We start from the raw sequence: 16,720 nt of genomic DNA on the forward strand, positions 1-16,720 counted from the left end.
GGGATATAGACGTGATTATATATATGTGAACTGTAAATACCACCGGTTTTAAAATACTCGTACATTTTTTTTATCAACGTTTCAGTAGCGTTTCAATGGAAGTGAGTTATCAATATTGATGATGCGAAAGAACTATGTAGAGATCGTGGCAAGTGGAAAAATTTAGTCACTGCCTACCCCTCCGGGAAAGAGGCGTGATTTTATGTATGTATTATAAAACATAATATAACTATATCATAACTTTTCAGATTTCATTAATAATCACGTTTGAAATGTACTTCACCACACGGACGATTATGAAGATATTCTCCAAGAAGGCTGAGTTAGATACCGTAAGTCCCATTTTGAAAATACTATCTTTTCTCTTCTTTTCTCTTTGTAAAACCCTTTTGTCAATTTTCTTTAATACATTTTTGATAGGCCGAATTTTTAACACTAACTTGGGCGCGGAGCTTCGCTCCTGTGGGAAATTATAATAGTAGCCAATGTTACTTCCGAAGGTCTATTCTATATGCATACCAGTTAAGCTGTAACAGCGGATCAGACAGACAGACAGGCTCTCGCGTATTAGCAAGAGATTTAAGGTCGGAAGCGATGTCACTGGCTCTCAATAGGTAGACGACGACTCTCAACACCTAGACGAACGGATCAAATTAAGGACGTCCTGGCAAAGGGTCAGGTCAAGAGTACCCGAAACCGCCGAGCTTGCATGAAGTATATGTATATGTATGTAACATTTTAAAATAAAGATCTGTAAATAACTAAACAAATTCTGCGCATAAAGAAGTGAATATTATTACGTAACAATGTGGTTCCCGGCACCAATAGAAAAAAGAATAGGACCACTCCATCTCTCTCCCATAGATATCGTAAAAGGCGACTAAGGGGTAGGCTTATAAACTTGGGATTCTTCTTTTAGTCGATGGGCTAGCAACCTGTCACTATTTGAATCCCAATTCTATACATACATACATACATAAACTCACGCCTCTTTCCCGAAGGGGTAGGCAGAGACTACCTCTTTCCACTTGCCACGATCCCTGCATACTTCCTTTGCTTCATCCACATTCATAACTCTCTTCATGCAAGCTCGGCGGTTTCGGGCACTTTTGACCTGACCCTTCACCAGGACGTCCTTAATTTGATCAAGATATGTTCGTCTAGGTCTTCCCACCCCGACCTTTCCCTCCACACTCTCCTTGTATATCTGCTTAGTCAACCTGTTTTCATTCATCCTCTCCACATGACTGAACCATCTCAACATACCCTTTTCTATTCCTGTAACTACATCTTCTTTCACATCACAACATTCCCTTATCACGCTGTTCCTTATCCGGTCACTCAATTTCACACCCAACATACTCCTTAACGCTCTCATTTCCACTGCATTTATTCTGCTTTCGTGCTTCTTTTGCCATACCCAACTTTCACTCCCATACATTAATGTCGGGACCAACACGCCCCTGTGCACAGCCAGTCGAGCCTTTTTGGATAGTTTCTGACTGCTCATAAAGGCATGCAAAGCTCCATTCACCGTGTTCCCCGCGTTCACTCTCCTTTCAATATCACTATCACACTTGCCATCTGATGTAAACTTTGATCCTAGATATACAAACTCTTTCACTTGCTCAACTTTTTCTCCTCCAATCAAAATATTACATGCTGTCATTTCTTTCTCCATTTCAAAAACCAGTGTTTTAGTTTTACTTACGTTCACTTTCATTCCTTTCTCTTTTAAAGCTTCATGCATACAGTTTACCATCTCCTGTAACTCCTCCGCTGCTGACGCCAGTATAACCTGATCGTCGGCATAGAGCAGACATTTGACGAGTAATTCATTCATCCTTAATCCACTTTCAGACTCTTTCAAATCTGTCAAACAACTATCCATAAATAGGTTGAACAGCCACGGTGACGCAACACATCCCTGCCTAACACCTTTCTCAATCTTAAACCACTCAGTGTGCGCTCCGTTTATCCTGACACAAGCACTCGAATCCTCATATAAGGATTTCAGTGCTCGTATCAAGAGACTGCTCACCCCATGCATAGAAAGTGCTGACCACAATTCATTCCTCTCAACTCTGTCATAGGCCTTTTCCAAATCCACGAATGTGCAATAGACTTTTTGACTCTTGGCCAAAAACTTTTCGGCTATGCACCGCAAAGAAAAGACCTGATCAGTACATCCCATTCCCTTTCGAAATCCCGCTTGAGCATCCCATATTTTGTCATCAGTTTCATTCCTGACTCTATTAATCAATACCTTAGCATACAATTTGCCGACGACGCTAAGCAGGCTTATACCACGATAATTTTTGCAGTCCAGTTGTGACCCTTTTCCTTTGTAAAGTGGCACAATAACAGCCTTACACCAATCTTTTGGTACTCGGCCGCTTCTCCAACACAAATTGAAAAGGCAGTACAACTGTCTAGCTACGACGCCTTTTCCTGCTTTAAGCATCTCGACCGACACTCTATCATACCCGGCAGCCTTACCCGCTTTCATACTCTTAAGTGCTTCCACAATTTCAAACATTTCAATTTCGCCTTCCATCTCATTCTCTTTTTCTTCGCTATAGCAGAACTCTTTCTTATTTTCTTCCTTTTTTTCAAATAAACTCTCAAAATAGTCCTTCCATATCTTTAGCACACATGGTAGCGTTGTGAAAGGAGAACTTTCACAACGCTACCATCCTGGCATCTGATCCTAGTCAGCTCTCTGGTTATAGTTTTTCCTCGGGCTGACCTTACGGATTTCCAGAATACTTTCAGATTTGACTGAAAGTCTTCTGATAGCCTTTTATCAAAATCCTCTTTATACTCTTCTTTCTTTCTAATCACAGCTTTCTTAACCAAATCTTTAATTTTTTTATATTCCTTACGTGCTTCATTCATATCCTCATCTATAACCTCTTGCATTCTTAAGTTAGCTTTTGCTGCTAACAAATCCAGCCATGCTTTCTTCTTTAATCGCACAAGTTCTTGCACATCTTTACTCATCCACGCATTTTTGTGATTTTTCCCTTTCCTTCTTCTACTTACACCACACACTTCAACAGCTACTTTCACAATTCTTTCTTTAAATTCCTTCCATCCATCTTCAATATTGCTCCTCTCATCTAAATCTTCAATTTCATCCTTCAGTCTATTAATATACTTCTTACCTACATCCATATCTTGCAAATTTTCTACTTTCACTCTTTCCAAAGCGCTGGTTTGCTCCCTTACCCTGTGCCGCCAGCGATTGAAGATACCCCTTATCCGGGATATCACCAGTAAATGGTCCGAGTCAATGCCAGCACCGCGATATGCACGGGTATCCAGCACTTTGTTCTTCAATCTTTCATCTACAATCACAAAGTCTATCATACTTTTTAAAATACCTTCCACTCTTGTATAGGTGTGGATCTCTTTATGTTGAAACATTGAGTTCGACACAAAAAAGATCCCACTCTAGACAAATTTCTAATACACTTCTTCCATTATCATTCACCTTTTCGTCACCAAACGCACCAAGCACCTTTTCATATCCATCACGCTTTACATCCACCCATCCATTAAAATCACCTAACATAATAATCTTCTCATTTGGCTTGGTAACTTTCAATACTTCTCTTACACTATTCCAGAACTCCTCGTTTTCGCTTTTTGCTGATGTTGTACCCCTCGAACCCACATCCCACGGTGCATAAACACCTAAAACGAAGATCCGAGTGATTCCAACTTTCAGCCTAATCCATAGAAGACGAGGGCTGACACACTCATACTCATTCACACACTCAGCCATTCGTGCAGAAAGGATTAGACCGACCCCTTGACAGCCTCGGCTGGTACTGGAAATTCCAGACCAATACGCCGTGTAAGGGCCGTGCTGCGTCGCGTCGCATCCTTTCCGCTTCGTTTCATTCACGCACAACACATCCAACCGTCTTTCACCCATCATCTGACATACTTCCTCAATTTTATCCTTCATTCCTCCTCTTACATTCATCGTCGCAAAGCGGCTTTCAGCAGACCGCATACCGCTCCCGCCGGGAACGAGACGTGATGGGGTGCGGACACCATCGCCGCCATTTAGGTGCTCTTTCAAAAAATTTGCATCCATGCGATTCCCACGAGACGCAAGGGAACAATTTTGTCCGCCCCAGCAGAGCCCCGCATGCCAGGGTAAGGCTAGCCATTACCTGGGGGTCGCCCAACCCCATGGCGGAAGTGGCACGCTCGAGACTAGGCTCGCCCCTAGCCATGCATCCATCGGCGCGGCAGACCTTAGATTGGCATTTCCAATTCTATCTTAAAGCCAAATAGCTGAACGTGGCCTATCAGTCTTTTCAAAACTGTTGGCTCTGTCTACCCCGCAAGGGATATTAACGTGATTATATGTATGTTTGTATATTATTACGACGCAAATAAAATTTTCTATTTATAATACAATTTCATTATCAGTTTCTTATCAAACTCATAAAATTAAAAGACTGTTGTAATTAGTTTTTTGGTCAATAGCACCCATGTCCGCTTTATTGACAAAGTAAATATACTTTATTTATAATTAAAATCTCTACAACCTACAATGTTGAAGAGGTCAGGTACCGTTTGACTTCTATGACCTTGTAAATAGCTTGGGTCATAGTTCCACATCCACTTTTCGACTGATATCTTGTGGTACCCGGCAATTTGTTTACGACCACTCCATGTCTTCCACTCATGGATGTCGTTAAAGGCGATGGAAGAGGCACATGTGCAGAGCAAGGTTTTATGCTGGTTAGTTAGCGAAGAATAAACATACATACATAATATGTATGTAATTATAGTCACGTCTATATCCCTTGCAGGGTTTATTAAGCGGAGAAATGTTGCCAGCATATTGCTGGCGTAGTTTCAATGTGGCTTTGGAAGATGTTTTTTATTTAATTCTTACACATACATACATATAGTCACGTCTATATCCCTTGCAGTGTAGACAAAGTCAATAGTCTTGTAAAAGACTGAAAGGCCACGTTCAGCTGTATGGCTAAATGATGGAGAATTGAGATTTAAATAGTGACAGGTTGCTAGCCCTTCAAGAGGAATGCTTAGCCTATAAACCGCTATATCCCTTAGTCGCCTATTAAGTGTTCATTTCTAAAATGCTGGGAACCACACGACACTTTATTGTTATTATTGTTTATTTTAACGAATAAAAAAAAGCGTAGTAATCACGCCTCTTTCCCGGAGGGGTAGACAGAGACCACATCTTTCCTCTTGCCACGATCTCTGCATACTTCCTTCGCTTCAACTTCATTCATAACTCTCTTCATGCAAGCGGTATCGGGTACTCTTGACCTGACCCTTTGCCAGGACGTCCTTAATTAGATCAAGACACGCCCGTCTAGGTCTTGCGTTTTTATATCTCATTACAGGTCATATCAGTATTCTCCGCGTTCTCCAAGTTCATGGTTTTGCTGAGACACCTACTGGTCTACCTGCAGCTGGGTATTTTGGGACAGTGGGTCTCTGACCGGTTCAGGCAGATCAGCATTCTGGCTAGCACCATCAATGACATGGATTTGGGAGGTGAGATGCTTTTTGTGTGATTCATGGACTTAGACCAGCTATCTGCAGCATCGCCCGCATGTATTTAGCGCCATTTATAAAAAAGCGACAAATTTAGCGCAACCTATGTACAAAAGAATACAGGTTTTATCGCAAATCCCACGAGAACTTTAGTTTTTACCGTGATAAAAGTTCTCCAGACTCTTGATTATAATCGTATAATCCTATCCTACTACTATTATAAAGGCGAAAGTTTGTATGGATGTATGGATGTTTGTTACTCTTTCACGCAAAAACTACTAAACCGATTACCATGAAATTTGGTATGTAGGTAGCTGAAGACCCAGAATAACACATAGGCTACTTTTTATCCCAGAGTTCCCGCGGGATTGATAGGGTTTCCATGCGGACGAAGTCGCGGGCGGCCTCTAGTATGTGTTATTTTAAGAAGATTAAACGTGATTATATTAATGAATGAATGAATTAAAAATCAATGTCTTTTTTATATATTTAATTTAGATTGATTCTTTTATACTTACATTTGGACTTTCTGTATAAAACATACATACGTATAGTGACGCTTATATCCCTTGTGGGGTAGACAGAGCCAACAGTCTTGAAAAGACTAATATGCAACATGCAGTATGGCTCAACAATAAATTGAGATTCAAATAGTGACCGATTGTAAGCCCATCAAAAGAAGAATGCCAAGTTTATTAGCCTTTCCCTTAGTCGACGTAAAACCTCATAAAAGAGGTTCCTAACTTGCGACATTAGGTATATGTTCATTTGCAAATAACTCCCTACAACAAACAATATAACTATACCTTATGTCATATCTTTCCAGAGGAATTGAACCGGGAGTCATGGAAGATATCCCGGTTGTCAGCGGTGTGCCCTGGACAACTGCAGACTAGAACTGAGAAGGTGGATGGCCAATTACCCCTTAGGGTTGCGTCCATTGTCATATCAACTGTTATAATCTTTTTGCAATTTGGCTTGGAGGTTTACTAAGACAAATTTATATTATGTAGACAATGTGCATTCGTCCACAATTAAGATTTAAGAAATCTATATTTGTAAATTGATGTCCGATGAAAATGCTGCAGTGTAGTTTGTTCCGCCGCTTCTTCTACACATGCGCTTTGGAAGCGGTAGTAGTTATAATTAGATTTAAGTTATGTGACGTCAAGTGATACCTTGTATCCAATTTTGAAAATAAATCTATTCTATTCTATTCTTATAATCACGTCTCCGTTCCTTACGGGGTAGACAGAACAGTCTCACAAAAACTGAAAGGTCATGTTCAGCTGTATGGCTTTTATTTATTTATCTCTTTTAGGAAAACATGTTGGTTTCATAATTTATCTTATACTGTGATGCACAAACTAATAATGTTTCCTCTGTTAACTTATAAAAAGTATAGAAAAGACAAGAAATATATAAATGTACATACATACTTCCTCCTACCACGATCCCTGACCACCTTATCCACGTTCATCTCGCAAGCTCAATGTCAAATGTATTATCTTTTGTCTCTGTCTATCTAACAGAGTAAGAGAAAGACGGAAGTAAGATTCGTTCTAAGTATAATATATCTAAATGACAAAAATGGCTTACAGTTGCTTTTTTATTAGATGTATTAAGTGCTACTTATAAATTCAATAGACTTAAGAAAAGAGGTTCTCGATTTTTCGTAACGGCTGATGATGCTAGATTAAACGACTTAGAACTTTTTCTGATTGGCCTGGGTGTTGGATGTTTATCTATATAAGAATTTATTATAAAATATAGCATCGTTGAGTTAGTATCTCTTAACACAAGTCTCGAACTTACTTCGAGGCTAACTCTATCAGTGTAATTCGTCCCGTATATACCTATTTATTTATTAAAGCTCAGGTCAATTATTTATGGACGTAAGATCCACATTTCAACACGGCGATACGTTAGCCGGCCATTGTTAAACAGTGGCGTAATCTGTCAGACTGTATGTTTGTGTGGAGCGAGGGAACTGAAGAGAATATTTTCTTAACAAAAATAGATTTTTACTCGAATATCGTCCTCGTATGCTGAAATTTATTGGGTTTAAAATTTTCATGTACCCATTCTGTAAGTATTATTTTATTACTACTCGTATTATATTACTAATATTATAAAGCTCTTAAGTTTGATTGTTTGTTTGTTTGCTAATCTCAAAAACTACTGGTTCGAATTGAAAAATTATTTTTGTGTTGAATAGACCATTTATCGAGGAAGCCTTTAGGCTATATAATATTACGCTGCAACTATTAGGAGCGAAGAAATAATGGAAAATGTGAAAAAAACAGGGGAAAATAATTCATCCTTGAGGGCTTCAATGATGTCCAAAATAACTATTCCATGCGAACGAAGTCGCGGGCACAGCTAGTGTTTTATATGGAAAAGTAAGATATGGCCTGTTTTAATAATTTCTTCTTCACCCTGGCTTTAATCCTCACCACTCTGGAGACGGGCCCGGGCTATGCCTTTGACCATGGATCCTGGATTGGGTGAGTCAGGTTTTACACGAAGCGACTCCCATCTGACCTCCGCAACCATTCGTATGTTACAATTTTATTGGTTCGTTATACGTAGTTTGGGTGCATTATCTCTACAAATGAAATTTTAATATTTAAATGTACCATTAATGATGACTATTTAATTTGTGTATGATTCTTACTTATGTATGTCTATGAAATAAACATTTGTGAATTTCTTTTCTCACTCTAAATTAACATTATTTATCTGTTTCCTACCTGTGTGCTATTGCACCTTTGAGACTCAATGAAGTTTTAAATAAATAAATGATGAATTTTTATCTTTACCTTTTACGACAAAATTTTAATAAATAAATATATACGGGACAAATAACACTGATTGAGTTAGCCTCGAAGTAAGTGCGAGACTTGTGTTACGAGATACTAACTAAACTATATTATATCTTATGATAATAAATACTTATATAGATAAACAACCAAGACCCAGGCCAATCAGAAAAAGTTCTTTTCTCATCATGCCCTGGCCGGGATTCGAACCCGGGACCTCCAATGTCACAAACAAGCGTACTTACCGCTGCGCCACAGAGGCCGTCATAGTAGTCGTCAATGATAATAGTTGTCTTGAAAATCCAACATCTTCTTAACAACTTTATTATACCTATATTATATAATAATAAAGGTATTTAAAAATATATTGACTTCTTGAAGTTGCAACATTTTTTGTTCTATTGAATCTCACATTTTTACCCGTTTTCCACAGAAATAATTTAGATTTTTTTTTTGTACAATAGAGTGCAAAATTATAATGATTATAATATAATTCTCCGAAACTATTTGATGGAATCTGATTTAACTTAGTTGTTGTATACTCATTAAGTATATAAAACTCTTCCGTTATTGACTGACTGACTGACAAGACAACGCACATCCCAAACCGTTGGGTCTAGAAATTTGAAATTTGACATGTACATTCCTCATGTAGTCTAGGGGTGCACTAATAGGGGGTTTCACGAAATTCCCACGAGAACGGCAATTAACGCCAAATTTTGCGAGCGTTTTCCGGCACCAATAGAAAAAAGAATAGGACTCCACTCCATCTCTTTCCCATTAATGTCATAAAAGGCGACTAAGCGATAGGCTTATATACTTGTGATTCTTATTTTAGGCGATGGGCTAGCAACCTGTCACTATTTGAATCACAATTCTATCATTTAGCCAAACAGCTCAACGTGGCCTTTCAGTCTTTTGAAGACTGTTGGCCCTGTCTACCCCGCAAGTTTTCCGGCACCAATAGAAAAAAGAATAGGACTGCACTCCATATTTATATTGTTGAGAATTTTCAGGCTTTACTGATACGTACAAAAGTACTCGAGAGAAAAATTAATAAGCGTAAGCTTTCAAGTTCTCTCGGTAATAAGAGGCTCGCAATAAGCTGGTATATGTTGAAACATTTATGTACTTAGTGTTTTATTAAGTCCTTTATTAATGTTTCCTTTTAATTTATTAGATCGTACATAATTTTATTATTTTGTTTTTTGCAAAGAATTTCTTGATATGTTCTTAAAAGACATTTTTTTTTGTCAAAAGCTTGGGACGAGAGTAACTATTAATAAAATGCCTCGTCACTTTTTCTAGACGCAAATGTTAAGTTTCTGACAAAAATGTCACCAGTATGTTATGTTACCACACATTTGTAACATATTCGTAATACATGCTGCCTAACAAAAGGAACGCAACTTATAGCGGGTGAAGGAATTCGTAAATTTTCCGTTTCCATAGACTTATAAAAGAATAGACAGGGCACAATAGTAATGCCAGAGTAATTCTCAAAATTACATGACTATCATTTTTCTATTCTTTGTTGGTTGGTCCCAGCTACATCCAACGTCCGGCTAGCAATTTGTCACTATTTGAATCTCAATTCTATCATTAAGCCAAATAGCTGAGCGTGGCCTATCAGTCTTTTCAAGACTGTTGGCTCTGTCTACCCCGCAAGGGATATAGACGTGACCATATGTATGTATGTCTGTTCTAAAAGGTGACAAAGGGATAGGCTTATAAACTTGGGATTCTTCTTTAAGGCGACGGGCTGGCAACCTGTCACGTGAACGTGTCCTGCCAGTCTTTTCAAGACTTTTGGCTCTGTCTACCCCGCAAGGGATATAGATATGTATGTATGTACTTCTTACATGTAGGTATGTGAAAGACCTACCTGTGAAAAGTGTCTCTATTCCATGCAGATCACAGTATAATGTCCCTTTTTAAAATGTGTAAAAAGGTCTAATTAATGATCCACTTTGCATGCCCAAACTTTGTCACGGCGTAGAATGAATACATGAATATTTTTGGACACTCTTTTGTTCTGTTTCATAGATAATAAAAAGGTATATTAACGAGTGATATAATATTTTTACTTTGTTATGTGAATTGGGACGTTTTAGCAAAATTACGTCGGTGGGGTACATAAATAAATAAATAATAAAAATACATACATACATATGGTCACGTCTATAAGTATCATCATATCAATATGTAGGCAATGGGCCAATAACCTGTCACTATTTGAATCTCAATTCCATCGTGAAGCCATACAGATGAACGTGGCCTTTCAGTCTTTTCAAGACTGTTGGGCTATAGATGTGACTGTATGTATAACATATTATGTTGTAGTTAAATTATCCGATTCGTAAGATAGATGCCACTGTAGTCAATTAAAGGTAGGTATATAAAGTCACAACTTTTCCCCGGAGGAGTAGGCAGAGACTGCATCTTTCCACTTACCAAGATCTGACATTTTTCAGAACTAAGAGTTGAACTCAAATCCAACGGTAACCGTCACCATTTTCCTGGAACAAACGGTATATTTAAGGAATATTTTCATAGTATTTCTAACATTTCAACGTAATTTTTTTACGAGTTAGATTAGCGTAAAATTCGAGGTAACAATTCAGAAAATTTTATTTCGCATTATCTTTATTTATTTGGGAGTAAAGATAAAAACATAACGTTTATTTAACTATGTTCCAATCTATTTTATACTTACGTGTGTACCAGTGGGCACTATAATACTTTCAAACAGCCATAAATACGAGGCTCACAAAATGACGTTGCATTACAATCTAGGTCAAAATTAACATAATGAGGGTAGGACAAGAAAACAATAAGAACTTTCTGACAAATTATTACGCACCAAGGAAGTCAGAAGGGCGGTAGGTGAAGAAAACCATAACATCTTGCTCCTGCATTTTTATATAATTTAAAATATAAAGAGTACATATATTTACTTCAACTCCATTTTAAAATCAAGCCTGAAGCACTATAAGACCACCGCAGTGTTTGTAACTACATATATGAGGTAATTCTCTTTATTTTAAGCACCTACTGCCGGCTACAACACTTTGTACTTCCCAACTTCGCTCGCCACTTCAATATGACCTCAATTGCCACTGTACACGAGCTACAAAAGTCTATTGAGTCCAACTTATTGAACAGAATGGCTGATTTTGAGAAGCAACTCCATGCAGCATCAAGGGAGCCAATGACTGTTGCTCGGCTCGCTGAGGACTTTAAGTCTTTCAAAACACATGTCTCAGGCATCTTGCAATTGCTTCATGAACAGATGAACGAGCTCACTAAGTCCTTTGATGAAGTTGAAATGCGGCACCGTCGGAAATATCTTTTGTTTGGCGGCATTCCAGAGTCCGATAATAATGGCAAGGATGATGTGGTGGCCTCTGTTTCTTCTATTATTTCCAATAATCTGGGGATTGACGGAATCACCCCATCTTCATTTAAAGCATGCCACAGGATGGGCCAGAGAAGGGATGGCCGGCCTCGACCAATCTTGGTACGGTTTGCAGAATATTCCCTTAAGACATCGATTTGGCGTAAGAAGACTGCACTCAAAGGAACATCTTTTGTGATTTCGGAATTTCTTACACGCAGACGGCAGGCACTCTTCATGGAAGCACGCAAAAGATTCGGGATCACCAAATGTTGGTGTCAAGAAGGCAATATATTTGTTAAACCTCCAAATGGTAGACCTCGATTAATAAGCACTGCTAATGATATTGAGCTGGCTGGTGAAGCATTCAAGATCCCAAATGTCCAAAAATCGCCACTACCTATGGAGCGTGCTGATAATAGGACTGACAAGGCGGGCACTTCGAACAATGATAAGCAGCGGCCTAAAAGGGCGGTGAAAGTAAAATAGCGTGCTACATAGCTACCCCCTGATAGTTGCAGAAGTTCTGTTTTATAGTTTTATTTTAAGTACCTTCCTACCGTACCGACCTGAGATAGGTACCGACCACTCAGTAAGTGACAGAACAACTGCCAACTAATTTGTGGCATTGACAGTGACAATTCGTTTTGTTTTTAGTTTGCTTTCAAACGGTGCGTTCCGTCTAATGCAATTTTCTCGGTACGTTCCTGGTTATGTCTAAATTTAATTTCTTATTATTATTATTTTTTTTTCTGTATACTGTTTACTAAGACACTTAACTTTCGTTCAAAGTTGTTTTCAGTGACAATTTACTTTGTTATTTTTATAATATTGTTAAGTTAGTGAATTGAGTTGGTTGTCTGGAATGCTATGTAAACATTAATTGACTACTTACGTTGTAAGCCGGCAGGCTATTGCAGATTTGGTGGCAGTGCACTTATTTAAGACTTGTATTTTGTTTTAAAATATTAAGTAGGTATATCTTATTATATTTTAAGTAGTATATAACTAATATCATTTATTTATGGATGACTCTTTTGAGTCGGCTGGGGAAGATTCTTTTCATGATGCCGTCTCACTTGGTGATTTAGTGCGTAAAGACTTGATGCCCGTTAAAAAATATTTTAATGTTTGCCACATCAATGCTCAAAGCGTAGCAGCCCACTACACTGACCTCCTAGAACTTGGAATGGTTGAACATCTCCAAGCAATTCTGGTTTCAGAGTCTTGGCTGAAGCCTTGCCTTGATTCATTTTTGGTTGCATTACCTGGCTATATACTGATAAGAAATGACCGCACTGATAAAGTTGGTGGAGGTGTAGCCATATATTTACGCAGCAATCTTTCGTATAAAATTTTGTTCCAATCTCCCTCTTCTTACTCGGCATCAGCCGAATACATTTTTATAGAAGTTGAAGTGAGCCACCAGAAAATTGTATTGGGGGTTATGTATTGTCCACCAGGAATAAACTATTTTTCTTCTCTTGAGACAGTACTTGATCCTGTTGCTTCTGTATACTCTCATTCCCTTGTATTCGGTGATATCAATACTAACCTCTTACTCGACACCTCTTCTTCTTGTAAACTTCGTGATATTGTTGACTCCTTCAATCTTTCGGTTCTTCCTTTTAATGCCACTCACGTCAATAAGGACACCCCTGACACCTGGCTTGACCACATATTTACCTCATCACTCGATAATATCATGCTTCATGGTCAGCATCCTGCTCCAGCATTTTCTCGACATGACCTTATCTACGCTTCTTACAGGATTCACACCACTAAGATTAAGGCAAAGTCAGTTTTAATGCGCAACTTTGCTGGGCTGGATATTGAAGCGCTGCGTACTGATGCTGCTGGCACTGACTGGGATGCCATATTAGCTGCTGATACCGTGGAATCCAAGGTTGGCCTTCTTAATAGCTCAATTGTTTCTCTTTTTGATCGTCATGCTCCATTCCGTCGTGTAAAAATTAAACGACCTCCTTGTCCGTGGATGACCAGGGGAGTGCGCATGGCCATGGCAAAACGTAATCGAGCGTTCTTAAAATTTAAACGTGATCGTTCTGATGACAATTGGGATATATTTAAGAGGGCACGAAATCTTTGTAATCGTATGGTGAGGTCCGCGAAACGTCGGTATTTCCATGAAAGCATATCGAATTCTTCTCCTGCTGATGTGTGGAAGTTCCTCAAAAGCCAAGGTGTAGGTAAGGGTAATTCCAAGGTATTTAATTCCTCCTTTTCTCTAGTTGAGATAAATGATCATTTTACTTCCACTACTTCTCTGGATCCTTCATCTAGGTTGCAAACTATTTCATATTTAAACTCCTTACCTTGTTTGCTACCTGACACGTTTTCCTTTTCTACAGTGACCATTGAAGACGTTAAAAAAATTGTCCTTTCCATAAAAACAAAAGCCATGGGGATCGATGGAATTAATCTCCGCATGATTCTTCTTCTTTTGGACTTCATTCTTCCGGCTCTCACTCACATCATTAACTATTCCCTTAGTTCAGGTGTATTCCCTTCCTTATGGCGGAAGGCATTTGTGATTCCTCTACCTAAAACTAACAATCCTGGCAGCTTAAATCATTATCGTCCTATATCTATTCTTCCATTTTTCTCTAAAATTCTTGAAGCAGCAGTGTATTCCCAACTATCCTCTCTTGTTCTTTCTAATGGACTGCTCAGTGAATTTCAATCTGGATTCCGCCCGGGACACAGCACGGGTACTGCGTTGTTGAAGGTGACTGAGGACATCAGAAATGGCATGGAGCACGGCAAGGTGACCATCCTTGTACTTATTGATTTCTCCAATGCTTTTAATACGGTAGATTACGATGTTCTCCTTGCTTTACTTGCTCGCCTTAATCTCTCTCCAGTGGTCCTCGATTGGTTCGCCTCTTATCTTCGTGGCCGCCAGCAAGCAGTCCGTGTTGAGCAAAATATCTCAAGTTGGCGTGACCTTGTTTCTGGCGTTCCCCAAGGTGGCATATTGTCCCCTCTCCTGTTCTCTATCTTCATCAACTCTCTTACTTTACTCCTTTCTTCCTCTTTTCATCTTTATGCAGACGACCTGCAACTCTACCACTCATGCGATTGTGAGGGTATTGACTCCTCGGTTGCGCTCATTAACAGGGATCTTAGCATTATTGCAGACTGGTCGACTAAATACGGAGTAGTTGTAAACCCGGGTAAATGCCAGGCTATAATTATAGGAAGCTCCCGGCAAATTTGTAATATTAATTTCGAGGCTATCAATCCCGTTAAATTTAATGATGTTACGATCCCTTACTGCCCCAGCGTAAAAGACCTTGGACTGCAGATCGATTCAACTTTTAGCTGGGTTCCTCACGTCACTGAGGTCTGCCGTAAAGTAACTGGTATGCTTCGTTCTCTTTATAGACTAAAGAACTTCCTTCCTCTGAGAACCAAAATCTCCCTCGTCCAATCTTTAGTCATTCCTACTATTGATTATGCCGACGTGTGTTACTGCGATCTTACTCAAGTCCTTCTCATTAAACTCGACAGATTAGCCAACAACTGTATTCGCTTTATTTTTAATATCCGTAAATACGATCATATTTCTTCTTTTCGTTCGCAGTTATCATGGCTTCCTATTCCTGAACGTCGTAAAGCCAGAATTCTTTGTTTTTTGTACTCTCTACTCAATGATGCTCACTCTCCTCTTTACTTAAAATCTAAATTCCCGCTTCTGAGTTCCACCCATTCCCGTTCTCTTCGCTCTTCAGACAACCTGACTCTGCGTACTCCTCTGTTCCGGTCTACTTTTTTGGAGAAATCTTTCCAGGTTCAGGCTGTAAGGCTCTGGAATGCTCTTCCTGAAATGATTAGGAGAGCTCCTAGTCGCTCTGCGTTCAAACATGCTGTGAAGGGGTTCTTTCTTCGGCAGATTAATGATGGGTCATCCTAATTATATATCCTAATTATATATTTTATGTATGTATAATAATATGTATTTATAGTGTATATTATGTATATATATCTTGTATGTATTTACGCATTTTCTTTTTGTAATGTATGTATTTTGTCAGTATGCATGTGCACTTTATCGCACCACCAACTTAAAGTTTTTTCTGTTTGGTCAACTGGTTGACTGGTAGAGAATGCCAAGCGGCATTAAGTCCGCCTTTTGTACATTTTTTGTTTTTGTGCAATAAAGTTTAAATAAATAAATAAATAAGTCATAAGTATGAAAATTGAATTATTTATTACAGCGAGGTTTATTCGTGAACGTAGATTTGTCTTTCCAAACCTTTTTTTCTATCCTTGAGGCTGACTTAAGTAATAGAGAGATAACATATTATCTCTTTCCTATAGATGTCGAAGAAGACGAGTAAGGGATAGGCTTATAAACCTGGTATTCTTCTTTTAGGCGATGGGCTAGCAACCTGTCACCATTTCAATCTCAATTTTATCATTATGCGTAACAACTGAATGTGGCCTGTCAGTCTTTTAAAACTGCTGGCTCTGTCTTCCCCGCAAGGGATATAAACGTGATTATATCAATCAATTAATGAATGAAGACATTATAAATACCTTATCAACGTTTGTAAAAAAATCCCATAGATAAGAGCTTTTCAGAGCGTCAGTGGTCGAATTGGTTAGATGTCCGGTTAAAATGCGTATTGTCGGATCCATTTATTATAAAGAAAGCTTTACAATAATATTAATAATATGTAATAATTTGGTCCTCAAAAGTTCGACGAAGCCGGCCCTGTAACACTTTTACAGTCAGCTGTGCCTTACAAATACCTTTCGTTAGTCTGTCCCCATCAATTCTCGCGACATGTCCAAATCAACTCAACATACCCTTGTCTATTTTGGCCACCACATCCTCCTTCACTCCACACATTTATCGTACATCGAAATTTTTAATTCGATCTTTTAAACTGACACCACACATACTTCTTAAAGCTAT

General features: G+C 38.7%; 2 protein-coding genes across 2 annotated transcripts; both read left to right on the top strand.

Moving 5' to 3' along the window:
• The first annotated feature begins 249 nt into the window (after positions 1–249).
• On the top strand, positions 250–6,550 carry LOC106139881 (uncharacterized). Its single transcript, XM_013341391.2, has 3 exons — positions 250–332; positions 5,403–5,556; positions 6,383–6,550. The coding sequence occupies exons 1-3, from the start codon at positions 273–275 to the stop codon at positions 6,547–6,549; spliced, it is 381 nt and encodes a 126-aa protein (XP_013196845.2). The 5' UTR covers positions 250–272; the 3' UTR covers position 6,550.
• Positions 6,551–11,275: 4,725 nt separating this feature from the next.
• LOC132901782 (uncharacterized) lies at positions 11,276–12,405 on the top strand. The gene has a single exon (XM_060944330.1). The coding sequence runs from the start codon at positions 11,482–11,484 to the stop codon at positions 12,262–12,264; it is 783 nt and encodes a 260-aa protein (XP_060800313.1). The 5' UTR covers positions 11,276–11,481; the 3' UTR covers positions 12,265–12,405.
• The last annotated feature ends 4,315 nt before the right edge of the window (positions 12,406–16,720 follow it).

The sequence above is a fragment of the Amyelois transitella genome, chromosome 5, assembly GCF_032362555.1.
Source record: "Amyelois transitella isolate CPQ chromosome 5, ilAmyTran1.1, whole genome shotgun sequence".
Lineage (NCBI taxonomy): Eukaryota > Metazoa > Arthropoda > Insecta > Lepidoptera > Pyralidae > Amyelois > Amyelois transitella.

Excerpts from the sequence above, each read along its gene's own strand:
- LOC106139881 (XM_013341391.2), top strand. The coding sequence starts at position 273 with ATGTACTTCACCACACGGACGATTATGAAGATATTCTCCAAGAAGGCT. Across the intron at positions 333-5,402 it reads AGAAGGCTGAGTTAGATACC|GTCATATCAGTATTCTCCGC; the intron begins GTAAGTCCCATT and ends ATCTCATTACAG. Across the intron at positions 5,557-6,382 it reads CAATGACATGGATTTGGGAG|AGGAATTGAACCGGGAGTCA; the intron begins GTGAGATGCTTT and ends ATATCTTTCCAG.
- LOC132901782 (XM_060944330.1), top strand. The coding sequence starts at position 11,482 with ATGACCTCAATTGCCACTGTACACGAGCTACAAAAGTCTATTGAGTCC.